Source organism: Neofelis nebulosa, chromosome 14, assembly GCF_028018385.1.
Source record: "Neofelis nebulosa isolate mNeoNeb1 chromosome 14, mNeoNeb1.pri, whole genome shotgun sequence".
Taxonomy (NCBI): domain Eukaryota; kingdom Metazoa; phylum Chordata; class Mammalia; order Carnivora; family Felidae; genus Neofelis; species Neofelis nebulosa.
In genome coordinates this window covers 41,172,882-41,200,537 of record NC_080795.1, presented here as the reverse complement: position 1 = coordinate 41,200,537, position 27,656 = coordinate 41,172,882, and the positions used below count along the sequence as shown (strand labels likewise).

The following is a 27,656-nucleotide window of genomic DNA, read 5'->3' as shown; positions in this document are numbered from 1 at the left end:
GGCCATCCTGTTTGGTTTCTAAATCTTTTCACTCTACCTTAGATTATTTCCCTGTTTTTTCTAACCTGTTGTTTCCTTCCTTAATCAGAGGAGAATATCCCTTCCCCCCCTCCCCCATCATTTCATTTCTATCTATGACATATATCTTACACCTTCTAATATCCTATCTGGCACCTTTTCCCTCTCCTGTTTCTCCTTGCCCTTGGCTACTTGATAGAATCTCTGAATATCCAAAATCAAATTCATTATCTTCCCCCATAAACTTGATTTATCTGTCTTACTTTTATATCATGATCTTCCCTGACCTTCACGATAGAAATCATGAAATAGCAGCCAACTTTCCTCCTTTTCTTCATCCTCTTCAGCAGTTGTCATTCATATCAGTTTTATTTATAATACCTTTCATATTTCATTTTCTTTTGTATTTTACCACTGTTACCTTAGATTTCCTTCCTGCTGCTGCTTTTTTCGTAATGTGTTTATTGAAGTATGATCTACATCTCATAAAATTCACCCCTTTAGTTTTTAGTATATTGTACAATCATCTCTGCTATGTAATTTCAGAATGCTTTCGTAATCCCAAAAAGAAGCTCTGTGCCCATAACAGAAACTCCTCTTTTCCCCTTTTAGCCCATGGCAATCACTAATCTACTTTTCCATCTCTATATCAGTCTCTGCAAAAAGATTGCTGGGATTTTGATAGGAATTGTATTGAAATTTGGGAGTATCACTATCTTAATACCTTTTACTATATGGCTTACTTTTTTTTTAAAACAGGAAATATTAACTTTTTTCATTACAGAATATAGCCCTAAATACAATAGTTACTGTTTTCTTTAGTTGTTTGCTTTATCTCTAGAAAGATAAATTCAGGTTTCATCAGTTCTTTATTTTAGTAGTAGGCATTTTATTAACTTAAGTATCAATCAGTATGTTACATGCCCAGCAAGTGCCAGTGTATTTGCCATTGGATATTTTTGTTAAGAAACCTTGCTGCTAGTATGTTGAATATGTGTGTTTAGCTATTTATTATGTGAGTCTTACTCAAAGAAAATGCATTTCAGCCTTAAGCTGATTAACTCTTTCTTAAAACTAGCCATTTATACTGGTGTAAAACCAAAACACTGAGGGGAAGATTGCAGCAAATGACTTAAATATCTGTATAAGTGTGGAAGCATCTTTGCAAATTTCTCTGCTCTCAAATTTAACTTGTGTGTGACATTTACAGGGATGTTGTGGAGATGATAGTGGTCTCATGGAAGTAGAGGGAACTCATCCGTCACGGACAATGAGTATTAATGCTGCAGAGTTAAAACAGCTTCTACAAAGCAAAGAAGAAAGTCCAGAAAATTTGTTCCTTGAACTAGAGAAGCTTGTTTTGGTAAAACAAAAAAAAAAAAAAAAAAAAAGAAAGAAAAACAGAAGCAAAATAAAAACATTTGCTCATTCCTAAGATATATTTTTTTCTCTTTTTGACTAGTGCAAGTTTTTCAGTGACCTTTTTAAATAGTGAACCTTCAGTTGGATACCTGTAATAAAATTTGAAATAACTCTTTGAATTAATAATTTGGAGTGAAGTCCTCCATACTGTTATGAATCTTAAAGAAGAAGGCATTAGTTTTTGAATTATCTATTTGAATGCAGGGTGTCCCCTGCTACCATTCTTTAGAAATAAAATGACAAATGTTTTTGGTATTTGTTTTATTTGAATATGTTTAATGTTCATAAGTTTTTGACAGTTTTCCAAATTTCTTAGTAATCAAAAAATACAACCTTTTATACTAAAGAGTCAGTAGATTATGGGCATAAATGTTCAAGTTTTACCTGTATCATCTTATTCTGCTTTTGTCTATATCTAGGAACATTCAAAAGATGATGACAATCTGGATTCTTTGTTGGACAATGTAGTTGGACTTAAGCAGATGCTGGAGTCATCTGGTGATCCTTTACCTCTTGGTGACCAGGATATAGAACCAGTACTTTCAGCTCCAGAATCTCTCCAGAATCTGTTTAATAATAGGTAAAACAAGCAATGTTTTGTGGTTGAGTATTGTATATTTAATGACCGAGGTCTAGAGAGGGCCAACAAGCTATTTTTGTTACGGGCTGGATAATAAAAATTCTAGGCTTTGTAGGCCACATTCAGCCTATGTTGCATATTCTTCTGTAGCATTTTGTTTGTTTCATATGTTTTTTTAAAACTCTTAAATAATAGGGGCACCTGGGGTGGCTTAGTCAGTTAAGCATCCGACTCTTGATCTCAGCTCAGGTCTTGATCTCAGTGTTGTGAGTTCAAACCCCATGTTGGGCTCTGTGCTGGGTGTGAAGCCTACTTAAAAACAAAATGAAACAAAACTTAAATAATAAATCATTTCTATCTTACAGGCTATATACAAGCAGGCTGGCAGAATGGAGGCTGTACTTTACTGCTACTTCTAGAGCATAACTATTCAGTGTGATGGAATTACTCTCTAAATTTAGAAAAATTAAATATGGCCAGTTTCTGTACACATTGCTACAGTGTAATAAACTTGGCTTTTAAGTACTAATTTTACTAACAGTTTTGAGGGTGACATTTTAAATTGTACATTGTACAGATTTTGCTTAGAAGATAAGCTAAAATAATTTGATTTTGGAATTCTGCTTTTTACCAAATGTCTTTTCTGTTCTAGGACTGCATATGTGCTAGCTGATGTCATGGATGATCAGTTGAAATCCATGTGGTTCACTCCATTTCAGGCTGAAGAGATTGATACAGATCTGGATTTGGTATAAGTAATTTTATTACTAAATATTTAGAAAAAAGTTATTGTTGATTTTTTTGGTTTTTGTGTGTATTATTAGCACTAAAATAAGATACATGTTGTATGGCTGTTAAAAGCCCATTGAGGGGATGCCTGGCTGGCTCCGTCGTAGAGCATGCAACTCTTCATTGTATAGTAAGTTTGAGCCCCACGGTGGGTAATAGAGATTACTTAAAAATAAAATCGTAAAAACAAACAAAAAAAGGCCCGTTTGAGGACCAGTACTGCATTATTTTCATATCGGCTGCCCACTTAATGGTATCCAGGACATTCAGTATCTTATGCTACTTATTTTGCTTCTTTCTAGTTAATGATCTGTATATTTGAGAATGAGATGCTTTCTTTTTTCTTTTTCTGTTTTTTAGAGAGAGAGTGAGAGCAGGGGAGAGGGCCAGAGGGAGAGAGAGAGAATCTTAAGCAGGCTCCATTCTTGGTGGGGAGCCCGATGCAGGTCTTGACCCTGGGATCATGACCTGAGCCAAAATCAAGAGTTGGACACTCAACTGTCTGAGCCACCAAGGTGCCCTGAGAATGAGATTCTTTGGGGAAAAATTATGTTTTTGCCTAAGTACTCTGAGGCACTTTGTTTTCTTATATTTGTAGGGTATAGAATAGAGAAAAGTATCCCACAGAATTATAATTCATTTCTGTTTTGGGGTTTAAGGAAAGGAATGGTATTGTGGCAATCTACTTTTAATTTTGGGGCAAATGTGAAGAATCTATTTATTAAAATAACATAGGTACAAAAGGGAATTCACATTCTTAAACGTAATGCTGAACATGTAAGAGTATAGTTAAACATTTAAAATTAGAAGCATGCTGATTTATGTTTCTCAGAGCCATATTAGGGAGGATGATTTCAGCCACATATTATACTATATATTATTTTTTTCTTGATCAGAAAAATAAATATATTTGCATATTCCCTGGTCCAAAAAGTGTTAGTATTTATTATATGCAATAAGACTAAAATTATTTACTTCATGCTTAAGGTGTATTTAATATATTTGAGAGCTCCTTTCCCTTCTTTTAAACTATTGCATAAAATCTGGGGTGCCTGGAAGGCTCAGTTGGTTAAGTGTCTGACTTTGGCTCAGGTCAGGATCTCACCACCCGTTAGTTTGAGCCCTGTGTCAGGCTCTGTGCTGACAGCTCAGAGCCTGGAGCTGCTTTGGATTTTGTGTTTCCTTTTCTTTCTGCCTCCCCCACTTGCATTCTGTCTCTTTCTCTCAAAAATAAATAAACATTAAAAAATTTAATATCACATAAAATCCGATTTAAATTGCATTAGAGAATTAATTTCTCACGGTGTCTGGATGGCTCAGTCAGTTGGGTGTCCAACTTTGCTTAGGTCATGATCTCAGTTTATGTGAGTTCGACCCCTACATCAAGCTTGCTGCTGTCGATGTAGGGCCTGCTTCAGACTCCCTGTCCCCCTCTTCTCTGCCCCTCCCCTGTTCTCTCTCTCTCAAAAATAAATGAACATTTTTTAAAAAAAGAATTAATTTCTCTTGGGGTGCCTGGCTGACTTAGTCAGTAGAGCAAGCATGTGACTCTTGATCTTGGCGTTGTCAGTTAAAGCCCCACATTGGGCGTAAAGCTTGCTTAAAAATTACAAAAAGGGGCGCCTGGGTGGCTCATTTGGTTGTGTCTGACTCTTGATTTCGGCTTGGGTCATGTTCCAGGGTTGTAGGATTGAGCCCCATGTTGGGTTCCACCTTGAACATGGAGCCTGCTTAAGATTTTCTCTCTCCGGCCCCTCTCCCCTGCTAACACGCTCTCTCAAATTAAAAAAAAAAAAAATTTCTTCTTTAGTGTAAATTGCCAATGATTCTTTAGAACTGTTCTGTCTAATAGAACTTTATTTAGTAACAGAAATGTTCAGAAATGTGCTCTGTTTAGTATAGTAGCCATTAGCCTTATGTGACTGTTGAACAACGAAATGTTGCTAGTGTGACTGAAGAACTGAATTTTATTTTTTATTTAATTTTAATTAATTTAAATTTAAATAGGCACAAGAGGTTAAGGGGCTACCTACCATATCTAGCATCATAGATCTAAAATATTTGTTAGAAGGATGTTGTTTTTTTTTTATAACTTTTATATTGAATCACAACTGTCTTTATTGTAACCTTACATGGTTTAGAAAATTTGGGGTTTTAGGTTTGCTAAATTTAAATAAAACTTAAGTAAACATAATTTTTATTTCTCTGGAAGTAAACTTAGATTGGACCCTCATTAAATGCATAGAACTTTGAGATCTGTGGCACAGAATCCTTTTATAATAGATATGTTGACTATACAGGGCTTACAAAGTATGTTATTTTCAGATTCTTTGGGAAACGTTTTGGAGATGCTACTTTATTAATTTATATAGATAAATTCTGAGTTCCTTGTCAGACAGCAGAGGCCTCCCAAATTTGACAACCCTTCTTTGAGGAAGAATGCCACTCTCTTCCATCCCTCCAAAATGCAGCTGAATTCCTAAGATTTTTAACTACCAATGATGTTGCTTTTTGAAAGGATAAGGGAAAGGGGTGCCTGACTGTCTTAGTCAATGGAGCACACAACTCTTGATCTTGAGATTGTGAATTCAAGCCCCATGTTGGATGTAGAGATTACTTAAAAATAAATGCTTTAAAAAAAAGGTGGGGGGGGGTGCACTTGGGTGGCTCAGCTGGTTAAGTGTCTGACTCTTGGATTCATCTCGGGTCACGATCTCTGGTTTGTGGGATTAAGCCCTGTGTTGGGCTCCCTGCTCACAGTGCAGAGCCTGCTTGGGATTCTTTCTCCTCTCTTTCTCTCGCTCTCTCAAAATTAATTAATTAAAAAAAAAAAGGATGAGGGAAAGAGGCCGACCTATAATTTATTTATTATGAGAGTCAAAGCTAATTTATAGGAAATAAGAATTTTAATAAATGTTACATTAATAATTATATTTAAGATTATTTTTCATTTTGTTTAATTTTTATGATTGCAGGTAAAGGTTGACCTAATTGAGCTCTCTGAAAAATGCTGTAGTGACTTTGACTTGCACTCAGAATTAGAGCGCTCATTTTTGTCAGAACCATCGTCTCCAGGGAGAACTAAGACTACTAAAGGATTCAAACTTGGGAAGCACAAGCATGAGACCTTTATAACTTCAAGGTAAAACTTTTTCTACTGAAGATCTTGATTGTGGTCATGGAAGCTTATTTCTTGCAATGTATTTTAAGATAGACACTAACTATAAGAGAAAAAAGGAAGTTGACATAATACTTGAGTCATGAATATTGTTTGGAATTTTTTTTAAGATAATACTTTGGCCAGGATATCCCTGGTACTTTTGTTATGTTCTTCTACTTTATGAGAGTTTGGAAGGTTTGAACAAGAGGTGAACTGGATTATTTTAAATAATCGTTAGTCATATCATAAAATGTGAGTACCATTCTTAGCTAGTTTTGTTGTCCATCCCTGGAGAGGAATAGAGATGTTTGCAGTGTTAACACAATTGAAATAAGAACTAATTGAAATGTAGTTTTCAATATTACAAAGACTGAAATATTCATTGGAAATAGGAAAAAAAAGAATAAGTTTTCATGGAGTGTTTTTATTTTAATAGCGGGAAGTCTGAATACATTGAACCTGCCAAACGAGCTCATGTTGTGCCACCACCAAGAGGAAGGGGCAGGGGAGGATTTGGACAGGGTATACGACCCCATGATATTTTTCGTCAGAGAAAACAGAACACAAGCAGACCACCATCTATGCACGTGGATGACTTTGTTGCAGCTGAAAGTAAAGAAGTGGTCCCTCAAGATGGAATACCCCCACCAAAACGGCCACTCAAAGTATCACAGAAGATTTCTTCTCGTGGTGGATTTTCAGGCAATCGAGGAGGACGGGGTGCTTTTCACAGTCAGAATAGGTTTTTCACACCACCTGCTTCAAAAGGTAATTATTTATGTATATTTTCTAGTGGGTTAGAATATTGGAATATTAGCATATTTAATAGAAGTGATTTAGATGTGGGGCACCTGGGTGACTGAGTCAGTTGAGCGTCCGACTTCGGCTCAGGTCATGATCTCGCAGTTTGTGAATTCAAGCCCCGCGTAGGGCTCTGTGCTGACAGCTCAGAGCCTGGAGCCTGCTTCAGATTCTGTGTCTCCCCCTCTCTCTGCCCCTTCCCCGCTCATGCTCTGTCTCTCTCTGTCTCTCAAAAATGAATAAACGTTAAAAAAAAATTTTTTTTTAAAAGAAGTGATTTAGATATAAGTGATTCAGATGAAGTACTTTTCAGTTACTACAATTAAGCGACTTCTCAGACCACTGGTAACTATTTGCTGAGTACTTTATTGGATAGAAAAAAGAAATCTTTTTTTTTTTTAATTTTTAAAAAAATTTTAACAATTTAAAAAATTTTTTTAAATGTTTGTTTAATTTGAGAGAGAAAGAGCAGAGTACAAGTAGGAGAGGGGCAGAGAGAAAGGGAGACACAGAATCTGAAGCAGGCTCCAGGCTCTGAGCTGTCAGCACAGAGCCCGACGTGGGGTTCGAACCCACGGACCGCGAGATCATGACCTGAGCTGAAGTCAGCCGCCCAACCGACTGAGCCACCCAGGCGCCCCTGCACAGCAGAGCTTTAAGTTACAAATCTTGTTTCTTTTATTTTAAGTTACTGTTGTGGAAAAAAATTTTTTAAAGATTTTATTTTTATGTAATCCCTACACCCAATGTGGGACTCAGACTCACAACCCCGAGATCAAGAGTTGTATACTCCACCTACTGAGCCAGCCAGGCGCCCCTACTATTGTGGAATGTAACAGAAAACCACAAAACTTGTTTTATTGATTGTCAAAGGTGGCTACTTTAACTTACTGCATGATATTTTTTGCTTCTGTGATTTATTAAACATTATTCCTTGTTTAAAAAAAGTTTCAAGATTTCAGAAATTAGGTATACTTGTAGAAATTATACTTCGCTAGTGGATTGTTGACATGTTTTCATGCTGCTGAGTTAAAGAGGTTGGTAGTGAAAGCGAATAGCAGTTTATATTAATAGCAAATACATAGCTGTGTTGGGACTATTATGTAAAACACTCTCATATCAACCCTTTGAGGTAGATTCTGTTAGTACACCCACTTTACAGAAGAGAAAACTATCAGCTGACCAGGATATATAAATGTAAGTGACAGAACCAGTATTTGAATGCTGGCGGTCTGGCTGTAGAGCCTCTGCTTCTAACCACATACGATGCTGCCACACTGTAGTATGTAAGCCAGAATTTCACCGTTTCTCTTTCATTACTTTGAAGAATAAGAAAAGCCTGTTGAGTCTTTTTTAATTCAGTTGAAGTTGTGAAAATAGTAGATTTTGATTGTGTTTTCTCTTTTTAGGAAACTACAGTCGTCGGGAGGGGACAAGAGGCTCCAGTTGGAGTGCTCAGAATACTCCTCGAGGAACTTACAATGAAAGTCGTGGAGGCCAGAGCAATTTTAACAGAGGACCTCTTCCACCGTTGCGACCACTTAGTTCTACAGGTATACATCCTTCCAAGTTGATATCGCTGAGGCAGGGAATTGGGTGGGGCGCAGGGGTGAATCCTTTTTAAGTTGTCAGATGTCATATACTCTCATTCTGAGAGAGGATATTTTAGAACATAGACTTATAATTCTAAAGTCAATTTAATTTTATATCTGCAAATGAATGCTCAATGTTCATATTCTGTGGGAATAATAAAAATTCTGGATTCTGAATACACGTATAATCTGAGCAGTTTCACAGTGATGTGCTGATAATGAAAGCCAATCCTTAAGATACTTTTTTGACCAAAGTATTTTAGTAATAGAGATATCTTCATACAGTGTATTCTGTTTTTGTTTATAATATTGGCGTTGTGTGAGTAGGCACATAACCTGTTTTTCCTCAAACATTACTGTATCAAGTCCAGAATTATTCTGGTCAGAGGTAGCTTTTGGTTTCATATTCACTTACTTTTTTATAACAGCTTTATTTGCGATATAATTCTCACATATCATACAATTTACCTATTTAAGGTAGACAGTTCAGCAGTCTTCATCACATTTACAGAAAGAACCTGCACATGGATTTTAAAGGGGCAAAGAGTAATTCCTCTCTTAGTTTGAGCTCAGTTTTATAGGTTACTATTTCTATAGTGGGAATGTAAAGGGTGTTATGACTAAAAACTATATTCTTTTTTTTATAGGCTACCGCCCAAGTCCTCGTGACCGTGCTTCCAGAGGTCGTGGGGGACTTGGACCTTCCTGGGCAAGTGCAAATAGCGGCAGTGGAGGCTCAAGAGGAAAGTTTGTCAGTGGAGGCAGTGGTAGAGGTCGTCATGTACGATCCTTTACACGATAAAAATCCTTTTGGGAACATCCTGAGTGTATACGAACATTTCATGAGGACAATAAAAGTAAAATAAGACATTAAAGGACCAACTTAGACTTAGCAGTTATCTGGAGACATCTGAGAGAATATTTTTATCTGAAGAAAGCAGATTTTGTTTGATACCTAACACAAGATTTCAATAAAAATCCAAACTTTGTATGTACGTTTGTATATATTTTTTCCCTTTCATATATAACTATTTACAAAATTTCTTAGGTAGAAAATGAACAATGAAGTGACTTTGGTTTTAGTGTATTTTTGCCTATGCCACAGATGTCCTCAATACTTTCTCAGCTCATGGTGCCCTTTAGTGTTGCAGTAACTTTTTCACAGCACAGCTAAGCCAAAAGAAGTACCTAATACTTCTATTTATTAACAGGTGGGTCCAAACAGCTTAATAAGAATTTATATCATAACCATGAGTAACTGTGAACACTGCCACCTTCTTAGACTTTGGAACCAGCTTGGACACCATCAGTATCATTTCCTGTTCCACAGTGCTTTTTGCATAGTACTTTTTATCAGAACTGCTGAAAACCTGGTTTTGCAAAGATACACTGTCATGAGAAAATTTAGTGCTAATTAAAGTACCTTGAAGTAGTAGTTTGTGTTGTGTCCAACAGATGTGTTACTCTCAAAAATTTAAAATACCCTGTGACATCTGTGTTAATTTACTAGGATGCCCTGGTGCTGGGAATCTTTTGGCTGTACCAAAAGAAACCTGACACTCTTCTTCATATTAGAAAGAAATATGTACGTACTTTGTGTTTCAACTTTATACCTACTTATGCTATTTTATTATGCAATTTTTTAAAGCCTAAATGAGACATAGCCTAATAATGGTCTTTTGAGAGTCAGAAACATCTAATAAAGTCTGGACTTTACATACAGAAATAAAGTTGATAACTTTGAGAAAATAGCCATATTTTCCCCAAGGGTATCTTGACTCAGCCTATATAACTGGCATAAAATATAGAGTTCTTAAACAACAGGAGTGTATGAGTCTCATGCCATCCCTATATCACTGTTTTGCCAAACTATTTGTGGGAATATAAAGTATGTTTGTTTGGAAAATACTTTAAAGAACTCTGAGCTCTGAGCTCTAAAGACTCTGATTTAAGGAAAAGGTAATGGAAATCTTTTCATAACTATAGTAGCCTCAAAAAATCCAAGGTAACTTAAATCTCTTTCATTCCTGAAACCTAATGAGTTCATTCTCTCTAAAGATGCATTTTTCACATTAGCTAGAATTCAAAGTTTGTCCCTAATGTCTGACATAAGTACACAGAAAAATCGTTGTTTTTTAAGTAACTGCATTTTTTAAATAATAACATATGGCTATATACAAATACATAATTACTTGACTAGTTTTTTAGCTTTAAGTTGAATATAATCTCTGAGAAATAATCAGAGTTGTTTCTGCTGTTTGCCTTAGATGATTCAGGCCAATATTTCAGACCAGCCAAGATAATAAATTAACATAAATGCAAATTAATACCAGACAAATTTAAAACGTCTTGAGTAATTAAGAGTCTTAGATAAACATGTTGACTATCCCTTTCATGCATGCATCACTCAGTTTTTATAGCAATCCAGCAAAGGAGATACACCATAATTTTATAGATAGAGAAAGCTGAAGAGGAGCTTGACTCAAAAGTGAAAGAAACAGGATTTAGAACCAGGTTGGCTAGCTTGTAATTCTATACCTCTTTTTTTCCATCTTGGAGAAGTATGAAGCTACGTTTTAGGTTGAATGATAATAAAGATAAAAATTAATTTATCATAGGGAAGTGTTAATTCCAAAGGCTTAACACTCTGTTTTAGTCATTTCTAAAGTGAGCCAGATAGATAACTGGGGGATGTTTGCTGTCATATATATTTAGATCTCTATGGAAGGTCACATACCTTCAAAAATAAATCAATTTTATATTATATGTACTTTGGTAAAATGGGTATATGCGTTATTTGCAAAACTACTTTGTTTTACATAAGACATTTCAGGAAAAGTTTTGAATGGTATTTAGAAATTAATGAAAATGGAGAATACCTTTAAGAATAAAACTTATATTCTATTTAACATATAATACAAGGAGTTACTGAGTTAAGTCTTTAATTGAATGATTTGTATTTTTTCATAAGTATAAGAAAAAAGAGGGGCGCCTGGCTGGCTCAGTAGGTAAAGCATACGACTTCAGCTCAGGTCATGATCTCAGGGTTCGTGAGTTCAAGCCCTGCATTGGGCTCTGTGCTGACAGTTCAGCCTGGAGGCTGCTTTGGATTCTGTGTGTCCCTCTCTCTGTCCCTCCCCCACTCACACTCTGTCTCTCAAAAATAAACAAAAAAATTTGTGAAAACTCAAATAAGTTTTTAAAGTAACTTTTTTAAATAGCTAAATAAAAAAAAAGACATTAGAGTTGTATGTTAGATCATATATAACATCTCTGGAATTATTTTTGCATAAAGACTAGTTCAGATGAAAAACGTGATTTTTATTTTTAAATTCATAGGCCAGATAGATTAATAATTAATGAGCAAGATTTTATAAGGGTCCTATAAATTCATAAGCTAGAGAAAAGGTTGCCAACTCAACTACTAGCAATGGCCTGGAAGGTAACAAATGTGGGAAGAGAATCAGTTGAAGAACAGACAGTGAAAACTGGAGAAGAGTTGTTAGTTGGTATTTTGGCTTCCGTTCCAGAGTGAAAATAGGGAAAGTTGAAGCAGGTGGCTCTGGAGAGTGCCTGCAGTGCTAAAGGAGACTAGGCTTCAGCTTAAGCTGATCAGTAACTTGGAAGACTGATAGGTCCAATGCTGATGCATCTTCTGACTTTTTTTATTTTTTATTAAAAAAAATTTTTTTTAATGTTTGTTTTTGAGAGAGTGAGACACAGTGTGAGTGGGGGAGGGGCAGAGAGAGAGGGAGATACAGAATCTGAAGCAGGCTCCAAGCTCCAAGCTGTCAGCACAGAATGGTGAGGTCATGACCCGAGCTGAGGTCAGACATTTAACTGACTGAGCCACCCAGGTGGCCCATTTTCTGATTTTATTAAAAAAAATTTTTTTTATTACTCAGGGGCTTCACTTCCGATTCTTTCAAAGAAGCCAAGGGGTGCCTGGGTGGCTCAAGCAGATAAGTGGTGAACTTGTTTTAGCCTCAGGTCATGATCTCATGGTTTGTGGGACCAAGCCCCTTGTCAGGCTCTGCACTGGCAGTACGGATCCTGCTTGGGATTCTCTCTCCGTCTCCCCCTTCCTCCCGCTTTTTGCTCTCTCTCAAAATACATAAACTTAAAACAGAGAAGTCAAAAATTTGGACCATTGTGTGAACAATTTTTTTTCTTTGTGTGTACGTAAGCATTTTCCAAATGCAGCAGTTAATAACTATATGAGCCAAAAAAACACAAGTGCAGGGCAAAATGTGGCCAGAGGATTCCATCCTGAAGAGTTTGATAACATCTGTTTTAGAAATTGGAACTGGATTATTGCAAAAACTTACCTCATTTGAGACAGTAAAATTTACCAAGTAAATTTGTGGTAGGACATGATGCTATGGAGCTCTTTGGAGCCAAAAAGCTTGGATTTGAGAACAGCTTTATCATCTATTAGCTGTGCAACTTTAATAAACTTTAATCTCTTATCCTAAATCTATCTCCTTTTACCTACCTCACTATGTCTTGAAGATTAAAGAAAGTATATATTTGACTTTTTTCTTTTTTGATGTGTAGAGCAATATTATTAACTAAATTGTTATTTAACTAAATTATTTCTGAAGTCATAGGAATTAGTGCCTGCTTGAGAAATAATGTGGAAGTTATGGGAATAGAGTTACAGCTCTGTAGATCTACTGAAGCATTTTGATGGGACTTTAGGGAAGTTTTTAGTTTGGGGATACTTTTATAATAGTTCTGTAGTATACATTCTAAGTGAAGATAGTCCAGTTTCTAATAAGTTCCAGGATGCTCAGGAGCATGTGGTAATATTTTTTAAATATAAGGAGGTGGTAGATGATACGAAAATGCAGGGAACAGTGAGTAGTCTACTTTGGCCAGTATTGGATGCTGGGATCAAGGGTAGAAGAAGTGGAGGGAATGTGTACTTGGAGACTAGGGCTAAATTGCGAAAGGTCTCTTATTTGCTGTGCTCAGCAACAAAATAAGAATTTTTGTTAATATGAATGACATTTTTAAACTTGGCACACCTTTATAAGCATCTACTATTGGTGAGTGACTGAAAGATGTTTTCCATAAGTTAATCATAATCAGATTTATGCTTTAGAAAGATATCAGGGCGCCTGGGTGGCTCAGTCAGTTAAGCATCCAACTTCGGCTCAGGTAATGGTCTTGCAGTTTGTGAGTTCGAGCCCCACGTCGGGCTGTGTGCTGACAGTTTGGAGCCTGGAGCTTGCTTTGAATTCTGTGTCTCCCTCTTTCCGTCCCTTCCCCGCTTGTGCTCTGTCTGTCTGCCTCTCAAAAATAAATAAAAATATTTAAAAGTAGAAAGACCGCTCTAGTGCAGTAAGAATGGATTAGAGAGGGAAGAGCCCAAGCAGAAACAGCAATTAAGCAATTACAGCAAAGATCTAAATCAGTGATTTCTAGAGTGGTCCTCAGACCAGCAGCTTGGCATCACCTGGGAATTTGTTAGGAATGCACATTCCCAGGCACAATCCCAGACCTAAGAAATTGGAACTGGGGCCCAGCAATGTGTGCTTTAACAAGCCCTGCACACAATTCTGCTAAAATTTGATGCACCCTAACACTTTGAGAACCACTGATATGTTCTCAGTAGTTTTAAAATTTAGGAATCATCTGGGGAGGTCATTAAATACGCAGGTTCCAGGAGGCTCCTGGGTTGGCTCATCGGGTTAACCATCCGGCTCTTCGTTTTGGCTCAGGTCATGCTCTCACAGTTTGTGAGTTCAAGCCCCACATTGGGCTTCTTGCTGACAGTGCAGAGCCTGCTTGAGATTCTCTCTCTCCTCCTCTCCGTTCCTCCCCATCTTGTGCACAGGTGTGCATGCATGCTCGCTCTCTCTCAAAATAAATAAAAAACTTAAAAATAGAGGTTCCAGGGACCTACTAATCTGTTTTTAAAAAGCTTTTCAGGAGATTCTGATAATCAGCCAGGTTTGGATCCAGTGACCCAAATGAAAAGTAATGTCCTCAGCTAAGACAATGGTAATGGAAATGGAGGGATCAAATACAAAAGATGTTTCCCAGATACTGTAATGCCTCTAGAGTTAAAAATAGTACAAAGCAGTTACTGCTCTGAAATACCTTTCTAGTGGGAGAAGGGAGGGACAGCTACACAAGTTGCTACACCAGTCCTCAAAAGGTGAAGGTGAAAAGACTACTAGATTGGGCAGTTTGAAAGATTTTATAATTTCTGTGATGGTAGTTTTTTTGGAGTGTGAATTTGGAGAAAGGTAAGCAGAATCCACAATGCTGTTTGTTGAATTATAGAGAAGTGAGAAACTATGGGCAATGAATATTTTTAAAATCTGGTGGGGAACAGAGGAGAGGTTGCTAAAAGCTATGTGTACCAAAGCCACTCCTTCCCTAACATGTTATGTATAAAGTTTGCCTTTATGTTTGTGGTGCTAGACCGCATCTGCAGAATCTAGTTTTGTTTTCTGTGCTTCCATACTTGACTACAGACTGCTTTGGAAATTGCATTTCTTCCTTCCTTCCTTCCTTCCTTCCTTCCTTCCTTCCTTCCTTCCTTCCTTCCTTCTTTCTTTCTTTCTTTCTTTCTTTCTTTCTTTCTTTCTTTCTTTCTTTCTTTCTTTCTTTCTTTCTTCTTATTTATTTTGAGAGAGAGACAGAGTGTGCGAGTGGGGAAGGAGCAGAGAAAGAATTTCTAGCTGGCCCTGCACTGTCAGCATGGGGCCTGATGTGGGGCTCAAACCCACAAACCAAAAGTTTATGACCTGAGCCAAAACTAAGAGTTGGTCACTTAACTGACTCAGCCACCCACGCACCCTGGAAATTGCATTTCTGATTGTTGTATTCTAAGTTCTTCTGTCGATGTCTTTCATATCTAAGATGTTCTTAACTATGCTGCATTGTTTCATGCTGCATAAATATCTTGGAGGTATACTTTTTTAATGACCCTTTTCTGGTTAGTATATCATTATATATTCTTGGGTTTTATTTTTTTCAACGGTTTTTTTTTTTTTTTTTTTTTTGGGACAGAGAGAGACAGAGCATGAACGGGGGAGGGGCAGAGAGAGAGGGAGACACAGAATCGGAAACAGGCTCCAGGCTCCGAGCCATCAGCCCAGAGCCTGACGCGGGGCTCGAACTCACGGACCGCGAGATCGTGACCTGGCTGAAGTCGGACGCTTGACCGACTGCGCCACCCAGGCGCCCCTATTCTTGGGTTTTAAATGGAACATAGTTTTGAGGTATTTGGAAAAAATTATGCTGAGTTCTTGGCTTTCATTTTATTATTTTACTTTTTAAAGTTTATTTATTTTGAGAGAGTGGGGGGGAGGAGCAGAGAAAGAGAGGGAGAGAGAGAATCCCAAGTGGGCTCTGCACTGGCAGTGTGGACTCACGAACCATGAGATCATGACCTGAGCTGAAATCAAGGGTCGGGTATTTGACCGACTGAACCACCCAGTTGCCCCAGAAACTTTTACTTCTGATAGGTCTAATGTTAACTGAACCTGGGGACACAGTACAATGTCCTTACAGAAAGTAGTGGTGATAAAATTTTAGTACTTACTCAATGAGTAAAGAAGGGAAGGAAATGAACTAAAGTTTATCAAAACATTTGTTTACAAAGATATCTGCATCCACAAAATTGCCTAGATGAAGAATTTTTTTTAAGTTTATTTATTTTTAATGTTTATTTTTGAGAGAGAGAGAGAGAGAGCGAGGGAGGGAAGAGCAGAGAGAGAGGGAGACACAGAATGTGAAGTAGGCTCCAGGCTCTGGGCTGCCAGCACAGAGCCCGACATGGGGCTTGAACTCACCAACCATGAGACCATGACCTGACCTGAAGTCGGATGCTTAACCGACTGAGCCACCCAGGCACCCCTAAATTTATTTATTTTTGAGAGAGAGAGTGAGAGAGTACATGAGCAAAGGAGGGCAGAGAGAGAGAATCCTATGTAGGCTCCAAACTGTCAGCACAGAGTCTGACACGGGGCTCAAACTCACGAACCCGTGAGATCATGACCTGAACTGAAACTCAGAGTCAGATGCTTAAACCTACTGAGCCACCCAGGCACCCTTCAGTGTCGTAACTTTAAATAGCATCTCTACATATTGGTTCCTCTAAATTTCCAACCCAGACCTGTCCTGTGACACCCAGATTTGCATCTCGACATCTCCACCAGTTTTCTAGCAATCACTTTAAATTTGACATACTCAAACTGAGCTCTGAATATTCCCCTGCTGTGATCATTACTCCTTTGCCGTCTTCTTTTTTAAATTTTCAATAAATAGCAACTCCATACTTCCAATTTCTCACACCAAAACGCTTAGAGTCATTCTTCCCTACTGTGTTTCTCTCATACTCTGCTTCCGATCTTGACTTCTAGACTCTAATTGTTCCACCTCTGCTGCCAAACCACCATTGTCTCTCTTCTGAGTTATGGTAATAGCTTCCTAATTCATCTCAAAACCCGTCAATGGCCTCCCATTTCAGAATAAAAGCTGGAATTCTTACAATAGTCCACAGGTTTCTACCCCTGTTTTCACCCCTCTTTGGTATTTCTTTGGCCTCATCTACTACTCTCTGAGCTCACTTTGCTCCAGCTACCACCTTCTGACTGTTCCTACCAGCCCTAAATACACTATTGCTTCAGGACCTTTGTTCAAAGAGGCCTTCCCTGGCTACCCTATCTAGAGTTTCAATACCCCCCATCTCTGCTTTACTCTTCTTATGCCTTTTCACTATCTAGCACTCAGTTATCTTCTTTATCATTAGGTGCAAGTAGTAGACTTTGTCATTAAAATGCAGAAAATTAAAATCATTTATGTAATAAGTTATGTTAGTATTGAGAAGTAGTTGTAATCGTTCTGACAAAAATGACAGGTATCTTTCTACACTTTTTTTTTCTAGCCCACCATTATCTAATACCATAAAACAATTAAGTGAAGTAAACTAAATATTTCATGATGATAATTTTTATTAGAAAGAATAAAAAGTGAGATTGATTTCTCTTCCATAGCAATTCCTATAAAATATAAATAAGCCTTTTGAAATTTTGAAATTTACTGTTTCAAAGAAAAGTTATTTTATCTGCTGTATTCTAACTAGGACTATATTTCTTTTGGTTTATGCTCATCAGTTATAATTTTGCTGTTTGTCCTTATCTTTATTGTAGAAAATTAATCCTAACTTTTGCTGTTATGCAATTCATAACATCTTTATTTAAAACACGAATTTTGCTAAAATAAAGTCCAAAGAATTGTAACAATTTAGTATATAAAAAATGATACAGGGGCACTTGGTTAGCTCAGTTGGTAGAGCATGTGACTCTTGATCTCAGGGTCTGAATTCAAGTCCTACATTGGGCTTATAGTTCACTTAAAAATAAAATAAAATACAGGGTGCATGAGTGGCTCTGTCGTTTAAGTGTCTGACTTTGGCTCAGGTCATGATTTCATTGTTTGTGAGTTTGAGCCCCACATTGGGCTTCGTGCTGAGAGAGAGAGAGGCCTGCTTGGGATTCTCTCTCTCTCTCTTTGGCTCTCACTCTCTCTCTCTGCCCCTCCCCACACAATCTGTCTCTCAAAATAAACTTTTATTAAAATTTTTTTTTCAATGTTTATTTTTGAGAGAGAGAGAGAGAGAGAAAGAGAGAGAGTGTGTGAGCAGGGGGAGGGGCAGAGAGAGAGGAAGACACAGAATCTGAAGCAGGCTCCAGGCTCTGAGCTGTTAGCACAGAGCCCAAGGTGGGGCTTGAACTCACAAACCAGGAGATCATGAACTGAGCTGATGTCAGGTTAATCAACTGAGCTACCCAGGCACCCCTCTCAAAATAAAAGTTTAAAATAAAATACAAAATTTCAAAAAAGAATACTAGTCTACCACAGTTAGGTAAAATTTAATATTCTCTAATTCTTTACCTATATTTTAGAGTTAAGTGTTTTCCAAAATCAGGCTAAATAATAAAAATTATTCTATTCACACATTTCTAAGTTTTTTGTTCAAACTGGAGTATTTTTGTAGATACTACAGACAGTGACATGGTTTGGAGATACTTCTACATTAAAAGGCCTATGACCTATACATGGCTTGTCACTATATTAAAAGGTGTCACACCACTTTTAAAAGGTTAGTTTACCTATTTGGGTTAGGTACTTTAAGGGCCTATATTATTTTAACCACGTTGCTGAAGTCACTTTATTCTTAAAATGCTGCATAATTTAGGAGCTTTATGGTAAAATCGGCATATTTGCATATTATTTTTCTAAGCAGACCATCTAACTGTATGAACATATCCATGTAGGTGGTCTCAGATTTAAGATGGGTCGTCTGTTGAAAATGAAGTCTGTAGCCTCAGCACCTACAGCATGTCTGATTATAGGACATAAGTAACAAATAAACAAATAAATATTTTTCCAACCAAATATTTTTTAATTGAACCAAACTACAAATAAAGGGAAACGCATAGAGACATGCGCAGTTAAGGTCGTCCAATCAGAGTCGGGCTGAACAAGGCGCAGCTGTAGGAAGGTTGTACGCACGCGCGGCTAGCTCGTTCGCGATAGGCTGCGCTGAGGCGGGAGCCTTAAGCTCCTCGGGTGGGGAGGTGTTTTCTGTTTACCCGAGTTTTTCTTCCCTGGATGTGCGGCTTCTATTGGGTCGTCGCCGGTGCGTCCTTGGAGGGGAAGGCTTGTGAGACTGCGGTGGTGTGTGCGCTTGTGTGGGACAAAACAGGAGAGGCGCTGGAGCAGGCCTCCGGGGAGGAGGGAAGGAAGGCGGTGGAGCGGCCGCGGCCGTCTCCTGCGGGCGGGGGGGGAGAGCGGTCTGAAGTGTAAAGGACGCCCTCGCTCTTGGCTCCGGGGTGGCTGGTGCCAAGGCCGGCGGTAGGGGTGCGTTTGTGATGGGCGGGGGGGGGGGGGGGGGGGGTAGTGTCCCAGGGAGAGTCGACTCTGGGCAGTGGTCCCCCAGCTGTCCACCTGCTTTGCTTCTGTGGGTCTTGGGTTTCTTTCCCCCAGGGCTAGTCTACATTATGTTGCACGGTACAAACCGATTAATTAATAGACGATGTCTGTAGGCACGTTTAGCGGGGCCACAAAGGAGAGGAACGACTTAAGTCACGAAGTGTAGCTGCTGCCTATGGTAGTTGGAAGGCCAAAAGCAGAAACAGCAGGTCTGTTGCTGGTTCTTGGCTGTTTTATTAACGTTGTTGTATCCTAGAGGTTTAATGGTTGCATTCTTCAAAGACTACATCATCGTTATCTAATCCATAGTATTATCAAAATCCACATGCTCAAGTTTACACCGTTCAATTTAAATCTTGCATTCTTTTCAGTAGCTCGTTGTGATGAAAATGAAATGTTACTAGCTGTTAAACTTGTTTTCTAAGGCTTTTTACAGGTTTATTCTCTTATATTTTTAAAGATAGGGTTGTAGGGATGAACTGTTTTTATGTTTGGGGTTAAATCTGTCAGATTCGTAGATGATTTCTGTTTTGGGTGTTTTTTAGGTTAGTACTGCTGAATATGAGACGATCTGCAGCACCGAGTCAGTTGCAGGGGAATTCCTTCAAAAAAGTAAAATTTATACCACCAGGAAGGAGTAATCCAAGTCCAGATGAAGAGATTACAAAGATGAGTCCAGATGTGAAATTACTTCAGGTAAAAATAAAATAAATAAGTAAATAAAATAAAAGAAGCATAATATAGAGAAGCATGTTTTTTTTTTTTTTTTAACATGTCATTTAAGGAGTTAAAGGACACTTATCGCCTGAAGGAGTTTTTACTGTCTCTGACAAAGTCTTCCCAAAACCTTAAAATAATGGTTAAAATCATTTTTTTTTAAAGGAATGATACGCAGTTGGATCTCTAGGGTAAACTTAACAGTAAAAAATAACCTCTGTGAAGGAATTGTAAAAATAAATTATTGTAACCAGTGTTCTTTTTAAAATTACCATATAAGTGAAAACCTTAGGTAAGGTGATTTGAGGAGACAATGTATGTAAGTAATGATTACAGTCACTATTTTGTATGTTTCCTTTTTTCTTTTCTTTTATTTTTTTAGGTTTATTTATTTATTTTGAGAGGGAGAGAGCGCAAGCACGCAAGTGAGCATGGGGGAGGGGCAGACAGAGTAGGGAGAGAGAGAATGCCAAGCAGGTTCCACACCAACACCCTGCAGTCCAATGTAGGGCTCAACCCTGAGAACCTCTAGATCGTGACCGAACCGAAATCAAGAGTCAGACGCTTAACTGACTGAGCTGCCCAGGCGCCTCTCCTTTTTTTTTTTATTGCGATAAAGTATATATAACATAAAATTTGCTATTTTACCTTTTTTGTTTTTTAAAAGATTTATTTTTAGAGTGCGAGGCAGGGAGAGGGGCGGAATGGGGGGGGGAGAGAGAGGGAGAAAGAAAAAGAGAGTGTCTCAAGCGGGCTCCATCCTCGGCGAGGAGCAGGAGGCGGGGCTTGATCCCACAACCCTGGAATTTTGAGTTGAGCTGAAATCAAGAGTTGGTGCTCAACTGACCAAACCACCCAGGCCCCCCTCTTCCCGTTTTACCATTGTTTGTAAAAGTTTATTTTGAGAGAGCACAAGTGGGGGAGGGGCAGAGAGAGAGAATCCCAAGCAGGCTCCAAACTGTCAGTGCAGAGCCCAATGGGGGGGGGGGGGGGCTCAAACTCAGGAACCATGAGATCATGACCCTAGCCAAAGTCGGCTGCTTAATAGACTGAACCACCCAGGCACCCCCTATGTTATCATTTTTAAGTGTGCCAGATAAATGGCATTAATTATACTCGCACTGTTTTGCAGCCATCATCACTGTTTTCACTTGAAAACTTTTTCATTACCCCAAACAGAAATTCTATAACCATTAAACAGTAATTCCTTATTCCCTCCTTCACCTACCCCCTTGTAAGCACTATTTATTGTACTTTCTCTCTTCATAAATTTGACTTCTAGTTACCTTATAGAAGTGGAATAATACGATATTTACCCTTTATTTCTGTCTTATTTCAGTTAGCATGTTTCAAGGTTCATCCGTGTTGTAGCATGTGTCAAAACTTCATAACTTTATAAGGTTGAACAATATTTAGTTGTATGTATATACCACATTTTATTTATCAATTCATTTATTGGTGGATACTTGTGTTTTCACTTTTTGGCTGTTGTGAATAATGCTGCTATGAACATTGGCATACAAGTTTCTATTTGAATCCCTGTGTTCATTTTTCTAGGAGTGGAATTGCTGGGTAATGAGGTAATTCTGTGTTTAATTTTTTGAGAAATTACCAAACTGTTTTCCACAACTGCTGCACCGTTTTACGTTTTCATCAGCACTGTGTGAGGGTTTCCTTTTCTCCACTTCTTCAGCAACACTTGTTATTTTATTTATTTATTTATTTATTTATTTATTTATTTGATTATAGCCATCCTAGTAGGTGATAGTAGTAAGAGTGGTATTTCATTGTGGTCTTGATTTGCATTTCTCTTATGAAAAGTGGTGCTGAGCATCTTTTCATATGTTAATTGGCTCTTTGTAGATCTGATTTGGAGAAATACCTATTCAAGTTCTTTGCCTGTTTTTTTTTTTTTTTTTTAAGTTTTAATTTATTAGAGCCCGCAAGAACAAACGGGGAGGGGCAGAGAGAGATGGGGACAGAGGATCCAAAGTGCACTCTACACTGACAGCAGTGAGCCTGATACGGGGCTTGAACTCACTGTGAGATCATGACCTGAGCTTAAGTTGGCTGCTTAACTGACTGAGCCACCCAGACACCCCCTTTGCCTGGTTTTTAATAGGTTGTTCTAATTTATTTTGTGTCTTTTTGTGGTTAAAAAGGTCTAATATTTTTTAAAGTTTATTTTGAGGTGGGAGGGGCAGAAAGAGAAGCAGAGAGAATCTCAAGCAGGTTCAGGGCAGAGCCCGATGTGGGGCTCAATGAGATCATGACCTGAGCCTAAACCAAGAGTCAGATGCTTAACTGACTGAGCCACCCAGGTGCTCCAAAAAGTCTGCTAGTTTTTAACTTGTTTTTTGGTCTGCATGTGTTTGTGTTAGCCTACATTTCTTTCTGGCCACAATGTCAGAAGAAAACATAGGTTTCTGTTTTTTTAATAAGGCTTCTTTCTTTTTTTCTTTCTTTCTTTCTTTTTTTAAAAGCAGCTTTAATTAGATACAATTCACATTCCACACAGTCCCACTACTACAATTCGTGGATCTTTTTTTTGTTGTTTTTTTTTGTTTGTTTTTTGTTTTTTGTTTTTGTATTTTTGAGAGAGAGAGAGAGAGAGACAGAGACAGAGACAGAGCATCAGAGGGGGAGGGACAGAGAGGGAGACACAGAATCCAAAGCAGGCCTGATGCGGGGCTTGAACTCATGAACCTTGAGATCCTGACCTGAGTTGAAGTTGGCTGCTTAACCAACTGCTTGAGCCACCCAGACGCCCTGTCATTGGTCTTTACCATATTCACAGAGTTGTACGGTGATCACAGAAATCAATTTTAGAACGTTTTCATCACTGGACGCCTGGGTGACTCAGTTGCATCTGACTCTTGATTTTGGCTCAGGCCATGATCCCAGGGTCATGGGATCAAGCCCCATGTCAGGTTCCATGCTAAGTGTGCAGCTTGCTTGGGATTATTTCTTTTTCTCCCTCTACTGTGCGGGTGCAATCTCTTTCTCTCTAAAAAAAAAAAAGAAAGAAAAAAAAAAAGAACATTTTCATCACTCCAGAAAGAAAACTTATATATATTAACAGTCATTCTCCATTTTTCCCAAACTCTTTCAGTGCTTTGCAACCACTAATCATTTTTCCGTCTCTGTAGATTTGCCTATTAGGGACATTTCATATAAATGGAATCATACGTTCATCATACTCATTGCTTTTTGTGACTGGCTTTTTCCAGTTAGTGTAATGGTTTCCTTATCCATGTTTTAGTACGTATCAATAATTTATTTCTTTTTATTGCCAAATTTATTAGTTTTCTATTCCTGCTATAAAAAATTACCACAAGTTTAGTGGCTTAAAGGAACACAAATCTATTAAAGTTTTATAGGTCAGAAGTCCAAAACAGGTCTCACTGGGCTAAGATCAAGGTGTTGGCAGGGCTGCATTAATTTCTGGAAGTTTTAGGCGATAATCTATTTCCTTTGCTTTTTCTAGGTTTGATAGGCCACCTGAATTTATTTTTTGCTCCTGGCCCCCTTCTTTAATTTTCAAAGCCAGCAGTGATAATTTCTGTTGCCATGTTGTTATGTCTCTGGTTCTCTCAAACTGGAATCATTTGATTAGATTGCGCCACCTGGATAATCCAGGACAGTCTCCATTCCAGGAGAGATTACTATGAGCACATTTTACATCTGCAAAGTTCTTTTGCCTTGTAACATATTCACAGATTCTGGGGATTAGTATAAATGTCTTTGGGAAGCATTATTCTGCCTACCATACTGTATAATATTAATATTAATACACCACATTTTATTTATCTGTTCATCAGTTGACAGGCATTTGGATCGTTTCCACTTTTCAAATTATGAGTTATTGTAAGTTTTTTAATGTTTATTGTTGAGAGAGAGAGAGAGAGAGACAGGGTGAGTGGGGGAGGGTCAGAGAGAGAGGGAGACACAGAATCCAAAGCAGGCTCTAGGCTCTGAGCTGTCAGCACAGAGCCCAATGAGGGGCTTGAAGCCATGAGCCACAAGATCCTGATCTGAGCCAAAGTCAGACGCTTAACCAACTGAGCCATCCAGGTGCTCCTTAAATTATGAGTTATTAATAATGCTTATGAACATTTGTGTGTAAGTTTTTGTGTAGACATATGTTTTCGTTTTTCTTAGTTATATTCCTAGGTTTGGAATTGCTGGATCATATGATAACTCTGTTTAATCTTTCATTAATAAACTGCCAGACTCTTTTTCAAGGTAGCTGCAGTAGTTTCATTTGTACCGTCAGTGTATGAGGATTTCAGTTTCTCCACATCCCTGTCAACACTTAAGATCTTTTTGATTGTAGCCATACTAGTGGGTGAAGTAGTATGTCATTTGTGGTTTTGATTTGTGTGTCACTGGTGGCTAAATGTTGAGCATCTTTATATGTGCTTATTGGCCATTTGTGTATTTTATTTGGAGAACTGTCTGTTCAGATCCTTTGACCCTTGTAAAACTGGACTATTTGCTTTTTATTATAGAGTTGTAAGAGTTTTTTTTCTTTAAGATTTTTAATTTTTTAAGTAATCTCTACACAATGCGGGGCTTGAACTTACAACCCAAGATCATGAGTCTCACACTTCACTGACAGAGCCAGCCAGGTGCCACTAGAGTGTTTTAAAAAAAAATATATATTCTAGCTACAGCTTCTTATCAGATACATTATTTGCAAACGTTTTCTCATTTTGTTGGTTATTCTTCACTTTTTAGATAGTATCATTTGTAGCACAGAAGTTTTTAATTTTGACTAAGTTAGATTTATCTAATTTTTTTTTTTTTTTAATTTTTTTTTTTTTTCAACGTTTTTTATTTATTTTTGGGACAGAGAGAGACAGAGCATGAACGGGGGAGGGGCAGAGAGAGAGGGAGACACAGAATCGGAAACAGGCTCCGAGCCATCAGCCCAGAGCCTGACGCGGGGCTCGAACTCACGGACCGCGAGATCGTGACCTGGCTGAAGTCGGACGCTTAACCGACTGCGCCACCCAGGCGCCCCTTATCTAATTTTTTTGATGTTAGTCCTTGTGATTTTGGTAGTGTATCTAAGAAGGTCATGAATAGTTACTCCTGTATTTTTGTTTTTTAATTTTTAGTTTTTTAATGTTTATTTTTGAGAGAGAGAGAGAGAGAGAGAGAGAGAGACAGAGAGAGAGGAAGACACAGAATCCAAAGTAGGCTTCAGGCTCTGAGCAGTCATCATAGAGCCCATCGCAGGGCTTGAACTCGTGAACAGTGAGATGATGACCTGAATCGAAGTCAGACGCTTAACTGACAGAGCCACCCACCTGCCCCTGTATTTTGTTTTTTAAAGAACTTTTTTTTTTTTGTTGTGCCTGGCTGGGTCAGGTGGTAGAGCATGTGACTCTTGATCTCGAAGTCGTGAGTTTGAGCCCCATGTTGGGTGTATTGATGACTTAAAATTAGAACCTAAAAAAAAAAAACTAATTTGTTTTTTATTGAGGTATGATTGACATACAGCATTATATCCAGGTATACAACATAATGATATTTGTATATACTGTGAAATGATCATGATAAGTCTAGTTATCATCTGTCACTGCACATAGTTACAGAATTTTTTTTTCTTGTCTCATATTTTCTTCTAAGCGTTTTGTAGTTTTAGTTCTTACATTTTGGTCTGTGACCCATTTTGAGTTCCTTTTTGTGCATGGTGTGAGATAGGGGTGCAAATTCATTCTTTTGTATGTGGATACCTTGTTGTTCCAGGATGTTAAAAAGACTTTCTTTACCCATTAATCATTTTGACACCCTTGACTTAAGGTTTAATTTTTGATGTAGTTTCTTTTTTTTTGTTTGTTTAAAAAAAATTTTTTTTTAATGTTTGTTTATTTTTCAACGTTTTTTTTTTTTTTTTTTTTTTTTTATTTTTGGGACAGAGAGAGACAGAGCATGAACGGGGGAGGGGCAGAGAGAGAGGGAGACACAGAATCGGAAACAGGCTCCAGGCTCCGAGCCATCAGCCCAGAGCCTGACGCGGGGCTCGAACTCACGGACCGCGAGATCGTGACCTGGCTGAAGTCGGACGCTTAACCGACTGCGCCACCCAGGCGCCCCATGTTTGTTTATTTTTGAGAGAGAGAGAGAGAGAGAGAGAGAGAGAGAGAGAGACAGAGTTCATACAGGGAAGGGGCAGAGAGAGAAAGGGAGACTCAGAATCCAAAGCAGGCTCCAGGCTCTGAGTTGTCAGCACAGAGCCCGATGTGGGGCTGAACCCACAAACTTCGAGATCATGACCTGAGCTGAAGTCAGATGCTTAACCAGCTGAGCCACCCAGGCACCCCCTTTTTTTTTTTTTTAAATGTTGTTTCTGAGGACTAATTTGAGACCAAAACCACCGATTTACTCTTTGAATTATATCAGGAAACTAAATAGTTATTTTTTAAAACTAGACATTTTCTAAGTAGGCATTTTTGAAATTACACAGCTATTTTAAGCAAGGCAACGTGAGAACCTTTGGCAATTAACTTTACCTTAGTCTATTCCATTCCTAACTTTTGTTCTTAGAATATTTATCTTAGATTGAGTTATTCCATACTAAAAAGTACTGTTTTGGTAACCTCAGGAGTTTTTATTTGGTCTGATAAATACAAAATCTGGAACAAATTGTCAAAATAAATGTGCTTGTGGGTAGTAATTCATTAAATAATAGAGTCTGAATATATACTGAGATAAGTAAATAAGTAAATGGGGAGAAGAGTAAGCTCTTCCTTAAAGTGGAATGCTAAATCATAATAGAAGTGACAGTGTTAGAAAATATAATGGATGCCATAAGTTGCTAAGAAGTAGACTTTATTTTTAAAAAAAATTTTTTAATGTTTATTCATTTTTGAGAGAGAGAGACAGACTGAATGTGAGTGGGGGAGGGGCAGAGAGAGGGAGACACAGAATCTGAAGAGGCTCTAGGCTCTGAGCCGTCAGCATGGAGCCTGATGCAGGGCTAGAATTCATGAACTGCAAGATCATGACTTGAGCCGAAGTTGGCTGCTTAACCAACTGAGCCACCCAGGCGCCCCTAAGAAGTAGACTTTAAAAATTCTCATCACAAGAAAAATTTTTTGTAACTATGTATGGTGATGGATGTTAACTATGTTTATTGTGGTGATCAATTTGAAATATATTCAAATCTTGAAGCATTCCACTGTACACTTGAAACTAATATGTTATATCTCAGTTAAGCCTCAATTAAAATAAAAGTTTAGCCGTTTCTTAAGCCAGGGCTGAAGAGAAAACTGCCTTCAGTACTCCAATTAAAGGAGCTTATTAGCATACAACAATATATGCTTAAGAATGATTTGTGGAGATAAAGGAAGAATTTTAAGTTGCATGTTTATTACATGGGAACACATTTAAGCACCTACAATATGGCAGGATTTTATTTTTTATAAAATTTTTTTAATATTTATTTTTGAGAGAGAGTGTGCATTCACGGGGGAGGGGCAGAAAGAGAGAGGGACAGAGGATCAGAAGCAGGCTCTGTGCTAACAGCAGAGAGCCTGATGTGGGGCTCAAACTCACAAACCATGAGATCATGACCTGAGCTGAAGTCAGATGCTTAACTGACTGAACTACC

The 27,656-nt window shown here is 38.0% G+C and overlaps 2 protein-coding genes across 4 annotated transcripts in view; both read left to right on the top strand.

The window, feature by feature from the left end:
- VIRMA (vir like m6A methyltransferase associated) overlaps positions 1–9,357 on the top strand; it is a 58,026-nt gene extending 48,669 nt beyond the window's left edge. For 2 of the 3 annotated variants that reach the window (XM_058698591.1, XM_058698590.1), the window contains exons 18-24: positions 1,229–1,381; positions 1,860–2,020; positions 2,673–2,769; positions 5,785–5,951; positions 6,406–6,737; positions 8,180–8,323; positions 9,010–9,357. In XM_058698591.1, coding sequence (XP_058554574.1) covers positions 1,229–1,381; positions 1,860–2,020; positions 2,673–2,769; positions 5,785–5,951; positions 6,406–6,737; positions 8,180–8,323; positions 9,010–9,164 — 1,209 coding nt within the window. In that variant the 3' untranslated portion in view covers positions 9,165–9,357. The remainder of the gene's footprint in view (positions 1–1,228; positions 1,382–1,859; positions 2,021–2,672; positions 2,770–5,784; positions 5,952–6,405; positions 6,738–8,179; positions 8,324–9,009) is intronic. The other variant, XM_058698592.1, reaches the window with a different exon arrangement.
- A 9,544-nt stretch (positions 9,358–18,901) lies between these two features.
- The window catches only part of LOC131494315 (DNA repair and recombination protein RAD54B), a 121,825-nt gene continuing 113,070 nt past the window's right edge, over positions 18,902–27,656 (top strand). The window contains exons 1-2 of the mRNA XM_058698586.1: positions 18,902–19,025; positions 19,864–20,014. Of these exons, the coding sequence (XP_058554569.1) occupies positions 19,880–20,014 (135 nt within the window). The 5' untranslated portion in view covers positions 18,902–19,025; positions 19,864–19,879. The remainder of the gene's footprint in view (positions 19,026–19,863; positions 20,015–27,656) is intronic.